The following is a 13,394-nucleotide window of genomic DNA, read 5'->3' on the forward strand; positions in this document are numbered from 1 at the left end:
AAAAATATCATAAATATCATAAATTAAAATAGAATGAGAAAAAAAAATTACATAATTAATGAAAAAATGGAGACTTTGTAATTTAATTTGATTAAATTAAAAATAAAAATATACATTATTTTAAAATAATGAACTTTCATATAAAAAAAACATATATTTATGTTATTTTAATATATCTAGGTTTGAAATTAATATCATACATATTTTTTGGGGACTTGAAAATTAAGTGTTTTATTTATTATAATTAATTAAAAAGATTATTCCTAGGTAAATTCAAAATACAATATCATTTTTTATTCAATATTGTTAATTAAAAAATTAATTTATTTTTAATATCGTTTAACTTAAAAATAAATATATTTTTAAAATTTTAAAATGTTAATCTAAAATCAAGTTTTACTCTTTAAAAGTAGTAATATAAATAATTATTTTAAAATTGAAAAATTATATTTTTCTAATTTTTAAAATTAATAAATTAATAATTAAACCAAATAGATAAATGAAAAGAAAAATACTTATGTGTAGTTATAGAAATAGGGGACCCATCGAATTTTTTTAATTTCATCTATAAATTTAAATAAAAATGTTAATAAAAAAAATCACTAAAATTAAAAGAAAATGAAAATAATCCAAAAATATCAAATATTCAAGGTAGTTAAAAAAATACATAAATTAAAAAATAAAAATTTCAAATTCCAATAATTAGAATTTGACTAGTTCCAATAAAAAACATATAACAAATTGACGAGTCAATTTAAAAAGAAAAAAAAAATAGAGAGGAAAAAACAAAGATTCTTTGTATTATTATTATTATTATTATTATTATTATGATATAATTCCAATAAATTAAAGCCAGGTGTCTTTCCAACCAGAATCCAGCCTCATCTGATCCGTCCGATTCGAAGATCAGTGGGTCCCAAAGCGATCTCAATTAGAGCCGAAATTGCTGGCCTCCAGGCTAGCATAGCTCATCCGTGATTAAAAAAAATAATAATAAAATAAAAAATAAAAATTCCCTAACGGCTACTCTGCGTTGGATACAGGTATGTGACCGTTGGTGGGGCACTCTTAATTTTGTCTTTCAATTTTTTTAAATAATTAAAATTAAATTAAGTTCATATATAACCGTTGCAACTTCATCGTCTCCAATTCATCAATTCATAACCTAATCAATCAATCCTCTTCTTCAGTGCAGAGAGAATTTCGATTCGGCGTGGGTAAGGTAATCGTTTTTGTTCTTTTAATTTGTTGTTTTTTTTACTCTGTTTTGTTAATTTTGTTTTGGATTTGGTTTGCAGTTTGATTATCCGCCATGACTGTGGAGGTTGTTAAGCTTGAAGGTGCTTCAATGGCGGCTGTGGAGGTTCCAGAAGAGCCGAAGAAGGTTGTTATTGAAGAGGAAAAGGAAGAAAAAAGCGCTGTGAAGACTGTTGAAGATGAAGCGTTGAAGCCATCCGCCATTGATAAGAGCTCTTCTTACAAAGAAGAAAGCAACCATCTCTCTGATTTGAAGGAATTCGAGAAGAAAGCTTTAGCTGAACTTAAATCCAAACTCGAAGAAGCCATTCTTGGGAATAATCTCTTCAAAGAAGATGAACCCATTAAAAAGGAGAAAGAAACAGAGCAACCCATTAAAGAAACAGAGCAATCCATTGAAGAAACAGAGAAATCCATTGAAGAAACAGAGCAAAAACCAGAGGAGAAGAACAACGAAGAACAAACCCAGAAAATCAACGAGGAGATAATGGAAGTTTCTCTTTGGGGGGTTCCTCTGTTGCCAAGCAAAGGAACAGAGGCCACTGATGTGATACTCTTGAAGTTCTTAAGAGCAAGAGAATTCAAAGTGAATGAAGCATACGAAATGCTTCAAAAAACCCTTTCATGGCGGAAGAAATCCAACATCGATTCCATCTTGAAAGAGGAATTCCCCTCCAATTTGGATTCTGCAGCGCTCATGAATGGCGTCGATCGTGAAGGACACCCAGTTTGCTATAATGTCTTCGGAGTTTTCGAAAACGAAGATCTTTACCAGAAAACGTTCGGAACAGAGGAGAAAACAGAGCAGTTCTTAAGATGGAGATTCCAAGTTATGGAGAAAGGGATTCAAAAGCTCGATCTGAAACCTGGTGGGGTTTCTTCTCTGCTTCAGATTAACGATTTGAAGAACTCCCCTGGACCCGTTAAGAAAGAGCTCAGAATCGCCACCAAGAAAGCGGTCGCAATTTTACAGGACAATTACCCTGAATTTGTCGCCAAAAATGTAAGTTTCGATATCATTTTACAGAGATTTTCATTAGCTGTTCAAGTTTGAATTTGTTCTTATTGTGTTCTTATTGGATTTCCAGATATTCATCAATGTTCCATTTTGGTACTACGCGTTAAACGCTCTGCTTTCGCCATTCTTAACTCAAAGAACCAAGAGCAAGATCGTAGTAGCTCGTCCAGCAAAAGTGACCGAAACCCTTTTAAAGTACATTCCAGCAGAGGAAATCCCCGTCCAATACGGCGGTTTCAAGAGAGAAAACGACGGCGAGTTCACCCCAGAAGACGGCGGCGTTTCAGAGCTGAACTTGAAGGCAGGGTCGACGGCTTCCATTGAAATTCCGGCAGGTCAGGGGGAGAGCCAAGTGATCTGGGATCTGACGGTGGTGGGTTGGGAAGTGAATTATAAAGAGGAATTTGTGCCGTCGGATGAAGGGTCGTACACGATTATTGTGCAGAAGGGGAAGAAGATGAGTGGCAGTGAAGAACCGGTGAGGAACAGTTTTAGGAACAGTGAGGCAGGGAAGATTGTGCTGACAGTGGAGAATGTTTCGAACAAGAAGAAGAGGGTTTTGTATCGATTCAAGACGAAGAAGATTGAGTGATTGTTTTTGGTTGTGTGTGTGTTCATACAAATTTTATTATAGAAATTTGAGAGAGAGAGTATTCTTTTGCAGGATAATTCTTGTGATTTTATATTTGTTTGAAGTTCTTTTGTTGTGTTCTTACAGGAGTTTATTATGTATTTTATTTATTTGTTCTTGATTCTTTGTTCTAATGAATAATTTTCTTAGAAGTGTTTCTGGATGGTGTTTATGTATTATTTTGTTCTTTATTCTTCGAGGTGAAAAGGGTTCGAACCATGTTGGACTCGAGAATGGCAAAAGACCCAAGAACTCGATCAAGCCGAAAGCAAGAACTCAACATCTTGCCTCGGCCTCGACATAGGTCGAGGTGCAAATGCTATTATGACTTAAGAATGACAAAAGACCCAAGATCCAATTAAGCTCGAAGGAGGAAGGAAATTGAGTCAATAGCTCGACATCTTGGTCGAGGTGTGAGCCATTGACCAAAAGGAAATTGAGCCGATAGCTCGACATCTTGCCTTGGCCTCTCGAGGCCAAGGTGGTGTGAGCCACTCTTTTCTCTAATATCTAACTAAAGTATCATAGTCTAATGTATCATAGTCAGTGAATCAGATGCCACACTGATGGACAATCTTTTCTTCTCTTTTGAAGGTTATTTTTTTCTCTAATCAATCATAGAAACTCTATAATTACGTATTTTACTTCTATGTTGGGTCATTTCTTAGAAATTTTTCTGAAATACGTGGAAAGGAGAACAAAACATGTTGGAAGAACTCGTGTTAGCCTATGGAGATAGTCTAACACGTGTTAGCTTGTGGACTCTTCAGAAGTGAGAGATAGTTAACGTGACCATGAGACAGACAAAGAGAATGCCGAGGTCATCAGATTCACTGATTATGTATATTCAGTACTTTTATCTTATTTTCAAGATTTAGTTAGAAGTATATTTTCCCTTTCGTAACTTGTATCTTATCTAAACGTTGTGGACATTAATGAAGATTGCACTTTCGATCCCACTTATGTTTCTCATTCTTAACACATCTAATCTATAGGTAGTGTGACTATGTCACAGGAGAGTGCCGAAGTCATCAGGGTTGAATCCAGATTCTGAGTCCTGGGCATGAGTCGTTACATATAATTTATGAGTAACGTGACTATATCGCAGGAGAATACCGAGGTCATCAAGGTTGAATCCGGATTCCGAATCTTGGGCATGAGTCGTTACATATAATCTATAAGTAACGTGACTATATCGCAGGAGAATACCGAGGTCATCAAGGTTGAATCCGGATTCCGAATCTTGGGCATGAGTCGTTACATATAATCTATAAGTAACGTGACTATATCGCAGGAGAATACCGAGGTCATCAAGGTTGAATCCGGATTCCGAATCTTGGGCATGAGTCGTTACATATAATCTATAAGTAACGTGACTATATCGCAGGAGAATACCGAGGTCATCAAGGTTGAATCCGGATTCCGAATCTTGGGCATGAGTCGTTACATATAATCTATAAGTAACGTGACTATATCGCAGGAGAATACCGAGGTCATCAAGGTTGAATCCGGATTCCGAATCTTGGGCATGAGTCGTTACATATAATCTATAAGTAACGTGACTATATCGCAGGAGAATACCGAGGTCATCAAGGTTGAATCCGGATTCCGAATCTTGGGCATGAGTCGTTACATATAATCTATAAGTAACGTGACTATATCGCAGGAGAATACCGAGGTCATCAAGGTTGAATCCGGATTCCGAATCTTGGGCATGAGTCGTTACATATAATCTATAAGTAACGTGACTATATCGCAGGAGAATACCGAGGTCATCAAGGTTGAATCCGGATTCCGAATCTTGGGCATGAGTCGTTACATATAATCTATAAGTAACGTGACTATATCGCAGGAGAATACCGAGGTCATCAAGGTTGAATCCGGATTCCGAATCTTGGGCATGAGTCGTTACATATAATCTATAAGTAACGTGACTATATCGCAGGAGAATACCGAGGTCATCAAAGTTGAATTCGGATTCCGAATCCTGGACATGAGTTGTTACATATAATCTATGGGTAACATGACTATATCACAAGAGAATACCAAGGTCATCAGGGTTGAATCCGAATTCTGAATCCTGGGCATGAGTCAGTACATATAATCTATAAGTAACATGATTATATCGCAGGAGAATACCAAGGTCATCAGGGTTGAATCCAAATTCTGAATCCTGGGCATGAGTCGTTACATATAATCTATAGGTAACATGCCTATATCACAAAAGAATACCGAGGTCATCAGGTTGAATCCAGATTTCGAATCCAGACATCCATCCAGCACTAAGCTTATGTTTTCATTAAATCAAGGACCAATGAGTCGATTCAACACAACAAACTCCACACAACCTCTTATTCTTCCATACAAACGAGAGAATCAAGCCTATGACAGTGCGAGAGGAGGCACACTCTGCTCATGCCTAAAGAAATTTAAAGGATCAACCTTGTTCTTAACACGCACAAGCCTCTTGAAATTATCCCCAAAGTACATTTCCCCCCAAACACGAGCTTCCTCGTAGCTCGTGCTACCATACTCATTGTTCATTCCAATGTCAAGATCTCTGTAATTAACATAGGCAGCCCTGGGCGAGTTCGAAACAAAAGGACTCATATACTCATAAAATTCTCGAACCCAATTCAAATTCCTCTCACTTGCCTCCCTGCTTTGCTCTGCCCACCCCACAACGTACGAGATTTTGTACATAAACTCAGCTCTATGTGAAAAAGGAGTCTCCCACGTAGGAATTTTGCTCATTCTTCCACCATAAGGGAACAACAGAAGCTGTGCAGATTCCATTTTTGGGGACTTTAATCTGTCCCAAATCCCCTTGAATGCATGCTTGGAGATGGGTTTGTTGACGTAGTCGGATTTGATTTTGTAGGCGACGGTGTTGAAAGATGTTTTGGTTAGCAAGAATTCCAAGGGGTCTCTGCTTGTGAACCCTGCTGCAAGGAGGGTTGATTGTATCCAGCTTGTTTGTTGGCAATCGTTGTTTGTTAACCCCAATTGAGGGAATGTTGTGTTCATGGTTGCAATGAGATCGTGTGAGTTTCCAAGAAATAAAGAGAAGAATGTTGCCTTGTGATTTGGTTTTGCTCCTTGAGTTGGATTCCCACCTATCATCAAAAACTTGAGTTTAAATTCAAACATTGTAATGATTTTTGTGAAGGATTATGGGATATGATTGTTTGTAAGGCTTTTATGTTAAAATCTCTACTTTTGTGTTTGTGGAAGATGAAACAAGAAATGTCTATGGGTTAGGGCGGGAAATGTGAGATCTTAAGTTGATTGGGGAGGAGAACGAAACATTCTTTATAAGGGTATGAAAACCTATTCCTATTCCTAGTATACACATTTTAAAATTTTTTAGGGGCAAGCTTGAAAGAGAAAGACCAAAAAGAACAATATCTGCTGCGGTGGGCTTGAGTTGTAGAGCTAGACATTGGGTGATGTGCTAGTTAGGAGGCTGAGCCCCGAAGGGGGTGGCATGAGGCGGTGTGCAAGTAATAACGTTGGGCCCTGAAGGGGGTAGATTGGGAAGTCCCACATCGATTAGAGAAGAGAACTGTCAGCACGACGGTGGGCTCCCTAGGGGGGTGGATTGGGGGGTCTCACATCAATGGGAGAAGGGAACGAGTGCCAGTGAGGACATTGGGCCCCGAACGAGGGTGGATTGTGAGATACCACATCGGTTGGGGAGGAGAATGAAGTATTTTTTTTATAAGGGTGTGGAAACCTCTCCCTAGCATGAACACGAGGCGGTGTGCTAGTAAGGACGCTCGACCCTAAAGGGGGGGGTTGGATTGGGGAGTTCCACATTGTTGGAGAAGAAAACGTGTGCCAGCAAGGATGTTGGCTCCCCCTTCCCCCCCCGAAGGGGGTGGATTGGAGGTCCCATATCGATTGGAGAAGGGAACAAGTGCTAGTGACGACGCTGGCCCTAAAGGGGGGTGGATTGTGAGATCCCACATCAGTTGGGGAGGAGAACGAAACATTTTTTATAAGAGTGTGGAAACTTTTCTCTAGTACATGCATTTTCTTGAGAGGATCCCAGGTAAAACGTGGTGGGGCAGAGCAGGGGTTTCGGTGGAGACAGACACGAGAAATATAATCTTCACCTTGACCGGTCACGTAACACATAAAAATCTCTTCCCACTTCTTCCCTATTCTCCATTTAAACAAGATTCACTACCCAATTCAAGGCGGTTCCCTCGGAGTCTTAGCTCCCGGGATTAACTTGACATCCACATGAAACCATAACTCAATCAATCCACAAATTGACAAAATTAAAATTCAATGATTAGATTGGTTAGTTCTAAGTAGTAAAAGGCAAATTACCCGTCAAGTTGACGCCAAGTAGTAGATTTTCGTCCATTTTGTTGGCAACATATTGCCATTGATATACAAGCTTCTTTGCATATCCGTCCAAGTTCTTCTCCAGCTGACAAGTTGTCACAATGGCTGGAACAGCAACCAACTTCACCTTCCACCCCACAACGATCCCAAAGCTCCCTCCACCGCCGCCTCTAATGGCCCAAAACAAGTCCTCCCCCATCGCCTCCCTATCCAAAACCTTCCCATAAGCATCCACCAAGTAAGCATCCACCACATTATCCGCCGCAAGCCCATATTTTCTCATCAACCACCCATAGCCACCGCCACTCAAGTGTCCACCAAACCCCACCGTGGGGCAAACACCAGCTGGAAATGCGAGCGTTCGACTTTTCTTAGCAATTTCGTAATAGACCTCACCTATGGTTGCACCAGACTGAACCCATGCAGTGTTGTTCTCGATGTTGACCGTGATGGAGTTAAGATTTTTCAGGTCGACGATGATAAATGGGAGGTGGTGGGAGATGTAAGAAAGACCCTCAGCGTCGTGCCCGCCGCTTCGTGTTCGGATTTGGAAGCCATGGCTTTTGGAGCAAACCACGGCAGCTTGAATGTGGGAAAGGTGCGATGGTTTGATGATGACATGAGGGTTTGGGGTCGCGGGGATGGAGACTCTAGGGTTTAGAGCATAGGAGGTCAAAAGGGAAGAATAAGAGGAATTGATTGGAGTGTATATAAGCTTAGAAATGTCTCTAGAGTGTATTGAGAGACATTGAAGAAAATGTTCGTGTTTGTGAGCTAAAGCAGCTGCCCATAAGACGGTAAATGAAGATAGAATAAACAAGGCGTTCATCACGGTAGCAGACATTTTTACGTGCATTTTAGACATTCAAAATACCATATATATATTGTTTTTTTTTGGAAGAAATTTTTGTTTATTTGTTTATTTTCTTTTTAAACTTAAGTCACATTGTTCTTCATTTTTTAAATATAAGTCAAATGGTTCATCATCATGTTTGTGAGCTGAAGTAGTTGAAGTAGGAGCTGATTAAACAAGGCGTTGATTATAGTGGCAGACATTTTTACGTGCACATTCGAAACGTCGTATTTCCAGTGTTTTTTGGAAGTTGATGAGTGGAAGTAAAGTAATGCTCTTATGGCCCCTTGATAAAGCCAATAAAAGGAGTGGGATAAAAAAAAAAAAAATAACATGACAAGATCTTTGCTTTTTTTTAGAAGAAATCTTTGTTTGTTTGTAATCATTTCTAACAACTCCATTTGTGGTTGTGGGTGGATTCTTTTGGAGCGTTAAAAACAATATAGGTTAGAAGGACCCGAACATGTTTAAATATCATCACTATTCCACCTCTGCTATAAATATCCTTTCACACTATCGAGGTTTTCATTACAAGAAATCTCCAGCCTAATAGAGTAGAGTGGTTTCTGCATAGTTTCTTCCAATCTCTTTTCGATTGGTCTTAACAAAGAGAATGAGTGTTTTCCACAAAGAATTGTGTTCAACCGAGCATAGTTCGACTGCAACAACTCAACATTTAACTATGTTTGAGAATGAGAAATGGGTGGGAGTGATTACATTCGAATTCTCGAAAAATTTGGTCGTGAAACTAAATTTTGAGAAAAATAAGGAAAATAGATTTCTTTTAAAAACACATTAGCCTCTTGATTAGTTTAGTGGATTGTAAGCGAGGAGCTTTAGGATAATTACTCACCTAAATCAAAGTAAAATATATTGATAAAAAATCACTACAATGGAAGTAAGATTCAGATTGATCGAATGTATTAAGCAAGAGCACTTATTTGAGATTTGAATCACTCTACAAACAAGATCAATCATGTCAAGTTTGAATGATTTTAAACATGGAACCTAAATTATATAAAATTGCAAAGAAATTTAGCCTTAGCTAAAGAAAAGGTAAGAACGCTTAGCCTTAATGATAAGAAATCACTCAAAGGAAGAGTAAAACTCGGATTAATTTGTTAATCAAATATCTCAAGGCAAGAACACTTGATTGAGATTCGAATCACTTCACAAGTAAGATCGATCATGTCAAGTTTATTAGGAATATACTTAGAAAATTCCTCATACGAAAAAGAATTAGTGCAATCAAATATAATATCATCCATATATATTTGCACTAAAAATATATTCTTTTCCGTAGTCTTAATGAAAAGAATAGTATTAAGTTTACCCATTTCAAAATCATTCTCCAGAACTTTGTAATGTCTCGTACCTAGGATTTAGATAAGGATTTGACACTTGATGATCCCAACATTTCCATGCAACTTGGTCACGTTACTTATTTATCGCTTCTAAGAGTAAAAGCTATCCACACTGATCAATACGAGTCATTCTAGCATGCTTTATCCTCACTCACACGCATCCTAGCTAGAAAAATTTTCAAGAGGTCATTCGACCTAAAATTGTTCTAAGAAAAACACGCTTAATCATGAAACTCCTATAATTAAGACACTGAAAAGAATGATGCACTTTGTTGATATATGTAGTGACTTTCAGTTCTTTCAAGTTTTGTTATTAGCTTTTAATCAGTAACGAGCATGAAATTATTTTCATTGTCAATACATTCCTCTCGAACTACAAATCTAGCTTTATTTCTAATAATATTTCCACTTTCATCGACCCATTTAGCCTAGCGGTCGTTGGGGCATAGTTTAGAATAAATGTAAAACAAAACATCACATTGTTCAACTATTTTGCTAAATTCTTGAGTTGGGGAAAGAGTGGGTATGCTTTGTTCATGCCTAAAGAAATCATAAGGATCCACTTCAGTCTTGACATGCGCCAACCTATCAAAATTGTTGCCAAAATACTTCAAACCCCAAACTCGTGCTCGCTGATAGCTTGTTCGTCCATACATGTCGTTTGATCCAATGTCAAGGTCTCTACAATTGACATACGCAGCCCTCGGCGATTTCGACACAAAAGGAGCCATATAGCTGTAAAGCTCTCGTATCCAATTTAAGTGTCTTTTCTCTGCATGCACGCCTTGCTCGTCCCACCCGACAATGTAATCGATCTCGTATCGATTTCCAGCTCTATGTGGGAAAGGAATTTCTGACTCTGAAATTTCACTCATTTTTCCTCCATATGGGATGAATACAAGGCTTGCCCTTTCTATTTCTTGAGACTTTGATCTGTTCCACATGCCCTCGATTGCTGTTCTAGTCATGGGCTCCTTGACATAGTCGGATTTGGTTTTGCTTTTGCCGCTGTTGATTGGTGGTATCAGGGCTGATCTATTGAGCAGGGCTTCTAAGACCTCGCCGGTTTGGAACCCGTTGGCTGCTATAAGGGCTGCTTCTATCCAGCTCGTTTCTATGCAGTCTCCTTTTGGTAAACCCAGTTCCGGAAACGCGTTGTTTAGTATTGTCACGAGCTCGTCTGCCTTTCCGAGAAACAAGGAGAAGAATATAGCTAATGGGTTTGTTTTGCCTCCTCCTATCATCAAGAATTGAGCTCAAATCATCAAATCATCAATTGTAATTGTAATGAACAATACGCTACCCGCTAGCCGATATTTTCTTCTTTTAACTTTATATTTCAGACTAAAATGGGTTTGATACGGAGAGGTTTCCACACCCTTGTAAAGAATGATTCGTTCTCCTCCTCCAACTGATGTGGTCCCACCTCTTCAGGTCCCAATGTCTTCGCTAGCACTAGTTTCTTTCTCTAATCGATGTGGGATCCCCAATCTCTACGTTCTTCGAGGCCCAACGTTTTTGCTGGCACACTGCTTTGTGTACATTGTCCTTCGGGGCTTGCTGACACTCATTCCCTTCTCCAATCAATGTGGGACCCCCTAATCCACACCCTTTGGGGCCAGTGTTCTTGTTGGCACACCGCCTCGTGTCCACCCCCTTCATGCTCAGCCCCACCCTTGTAAAGAATGATTCGTTCTCCTCATTAACTGATGTGAGATCTCACAATCCACACTTTTTCGGGGTCAGCGTCTTTGCTAACACTCCTTCATTTCTCTAATCGACGTGGGACACTCCAATCCACAACCTTCAAGGCCTAGCGTTCTTGTTGGCACACTGCATCGTGTCCACCCTCTTCAGGACTCAACCTCCTCGGTGGTGCCCAGTGTCGGGCCCTGTTAACATTTGTAACAACCTAAGGTGGATTGTGAGATCCAGGGGAACGAATCATTCGTGTGTAAACCTTCCTTTTTAAAAACTTAAAAGCCCTAAATAAAAGTCCAAAAAAGACAATATCTGCTTACATCAGTAAACAAGAAAAATATACACAAATTAAACTCAATCAAACCATGGAAACAATACCAGCCAAAATGATGCCAAGGAATAAATTTTCATCCAATTTGTCAGCCACATATTGCCACTTATCAATGAGGCTAATTGCACCATCCACCAAACTCTTGCTAGTTGCACAAACCGTTACAGTCGCCGGAACCGGAACCAGCTTCACCTTCCACGCCACAACAACCCCAAAGCTCCCTCCACCGCCGCCTCTAATAGCCCAAAACAACTCCTCCCCCATACCCTCTCTATCAAAAAACTCCCCATTACCATCAACCAAGTAAGCATCCACCACATTATCCGCCGCAAGACCATATTTCCTCATCAACATCCCATACCCACCGCCACTAAACTGCCCACCAACACCAACCGTCGGACAAAGCCCTGCCGGAAACGTCAACGTCCGGCTTTTCTCAGCAATTCTATAGTAAAGTTCACCAAGACTCGCCCCGGACTGAACCCACGCAGTATTTTTCTCGACATCGACCTCGACCGAGCTCAAATTAATCAAATCAACGACGATGAAAGGGACATGGGCAACATAAGAAAGCCCCTCGAGGTCATGACCGCCACTTCGAATACGGATTTGAAGGCCATGGGATTTGGAGCATATGATGGCTGCTTGGATGTGGGGAATGTTTGATGGGGTTATGATTGCAAGTGGCTTTGGGGTTTTGGGCGTTGAAAATCTAAGGTTTTTAATGGAGAAATTCAAGAGAGATGAATAGGAGGCGTTGATGGGAGTGTAAACAAGCTTGGTTATGGAGTGAGTGTCTGGAGAATGATGGAGAAGACATTGAAGAAAGTCCTTGTTTTGGTTGGAAGAAGGTGCAGCCCATAAGGAAGATGAACATAGAACAATGAAGGTAAGTGAAAGAAGGGTTAATGGAGAAGATTTCATGGCTAGGTTGGAGGTTTTTGTGCTGGAAAGCTTTACTTTTTATAGTGGTTTCCGAGTACGATATGGTTCGGAGATAATCAACAAGGAAACTCAAGTAAAACACAGATACATGAACGAACGATATTACATTCAAATGAGAGAGATTTTCTTAAAAGAATTGAAAGACAAGTGGCTTGTGCCTACTTAGCTCGGAGAAATCTTATGTCGAGTGTTTTACTACAACATGAGGATAAAACATGTTGAAATGTCTCGTGTTCTTTACTCTTAAAAACACTTCGAGACAAGTCAAGTAGGTAACGTGGTCATGACAGAAGGGATGTAGGGGAATGTCGAGATTATCAAATGTTGAATATGAATTTAAGTCTGAATTTTGGGTTTGAAGCATTGCCATTAGAATAATTTGGCTTTACGAAATTATTAATTATTTTAAATATTTTTTAATTATCATATTTTAAATATAATGAATTCATTATGCATAATTGATATAATTATTTTGAATCATTATTGCTCTTGTCTATACGTGACTTCTATTGTAATAGCTTCATTAATAAAATATTCATCGCTTAATTAAATAACCATTATTGGCCAAAAAGTTCAAATGAATAATAATTAGGTATTGAAAGTATTGGATGAAATTAATTATTTAAAAAAAGAAAAGAAAAATAGAATCTTAGATTGGAAAGATAATATATTCAAAAAAATCTTTGGATTAAAAAAGGTTTTAAAAAAGAAATTTGATATCTCAACTAACCAATTTTTAAAATTATTTTAGTCCATAATTCCATAAATTTCAATTATGTTATAATATTTTGATCTTAGCCTCTCCTTAATCGAGACTCGACTCCTTTTCTTTTGGAGTTCTTTGTTCGACATTTGAGGATTTATCAATCTATTGGCACGATTAAGTTTTAGGGCGTTTTAGAGCGTTTTAGGGCATGGTTATGATATCATGTTAGGAA

General features: G+C 38.7%; 3 protein-coding genes across 4 annotated transcripts; 1 reads left to right on the forward strand and 2 right to left on the reverse strand.

The window, feature by feature from the left end:
• The first annotated feature begins 1,127 nt into the window (after positions 1 to 1,127).
• On the forward strand, positions 1,128 to 3,058 carry LOC111434380 (patellin-4). Of its 2 annotated transcripts, none has more exons than XM_023071843.1 (3): positions 1,128 to 1,217; positions 1,299 to 2,260; positions 2,346 to 3,058. In XM_023071843.1, the coding sequence occupies exons 2-3, from the start codon at positions 1,313 to 1,315 to the stop codon at positions 2,865 to 2,867; spliced, it is 1,470 nt and encodes a 489-aa protein (XP_022927611.1). In that variant the 5' UTR covers positions 1,128 to 1,217; positions 1,299 to 1,312; the 3' UTR covers positions 2,868 to 3,058. The 2 variants fall into 2 exon arrangements, with proteins under 2 accessions (XP_022927611.1, XP_022927610.1); XM_023071842.1 differs by having other exon boundaries at positions 1,135 to 1,222.
• A 2,186-nt stretch (positions 3,059 to 5,244) lies between these two features.
• Positions 5,245 to 8,106, reverse strand: LOC111434010 (berberine bridge enzyme-like 18). The gene is made up of 2 exons (XM_023071308.1): positions 7,245 to 8,106; positions 5,245 to 6,022 (listed from the first exon to the last, which is right to left on the reverse strand). Exons 1-2 carry the CDS (start codon positions 8,104 to 8,106, stop codon positions 5,289 to 5,291), a joined length of 1,596 nt encoding a protein of 531 aa, XP_022927076.1. The 3' UTR covers positions 5,245 to 5,288.
• Positions 8,107 to 9,812: 1,706 nt separating this feature from the next.
• Positions 9,813 to 12,472, reverse strand: LOC111434009 (berberine bridge enzyme-like 27). Its single transcript, XM_023071307.1, has 2 exons — positions 11,559 to 12,472; positions 9,813 to 10,716 (listed from the first exon to the last, which is right to left on the reverse strand). The coding sequence occupies exons 1-2, from the start codon at positions 12,433 to 12,435 to the stop codon at positions 9,908 to 9,910; spliced, it is 1,686 nt and encodes a 561-aa protein (XP_022927075.1). The 5' UTR covers positions 12,436 to 12,472; the 3' UTR covers positions 9,813 to 9,907.
• Between the last annotated feature and the right edge of the window lie 922 nt (positions 12,473 to 13,394).

This window comes from Cucurbita moschata, unplaced genomic scaffold (genome assembly GCF_002738365.1).
Source record: "Cucurbita moschata cultivar Rifu unplaced genomic scaffold, Cmos_1.0 Cmo_Scf00044, whole genome shotgun sequence".
Lineage (NCBI taxonomy): Eukaryota > Viridiplantae > Streptophyta > Magnoliopsida > Cucurbitales > Cucurbitaceae > Cucurbita > Cucurbita moschata.

Coding starts and splice junctions, on each gene's coding strand:
- LOC111434009 (XM_023071307.1), bottom strand. CDS start 12,435: ATGAAATCTTCTCCATTAACCCTTCTTTCACTTACCTTCATTGTTCTA. Junction 10,717..11,558: donor CCTTGGCATCATTTTGGCTG/GTATTGTTTCCA, acceptor TCTTGATGATAG/GAGGAGGCAAAACAAACCCA.
- LOC111434380 (XM_023071843.1), top strand. CDS start 1,313: ATGACTGTGGAGGTTGTTAAGCTTGAAGGTGCTTCAATGGCGGCTGTG. Junction 2,261..2,345: donor CTGAATTTGTCGCCAAAAAT/GTAAGTTTCGAT, acceptor TTGGATTTCCAG/ATATTCATCAATGTTCCATT.
- LOC111434010 (XM_023071308.1), bottom strand. CDS start 8,106: ATGTCTGCTACCGTGATGAACGCCTTGTTTATTCTATCTTCATTTACC. Junction 6,023..7,244: donor ACTTGGCGTCAACTTGACGG/GTAATTTGCCTT, acceptor TTTTGATGATAG/GTGGGAATCCAACTCAAGGA.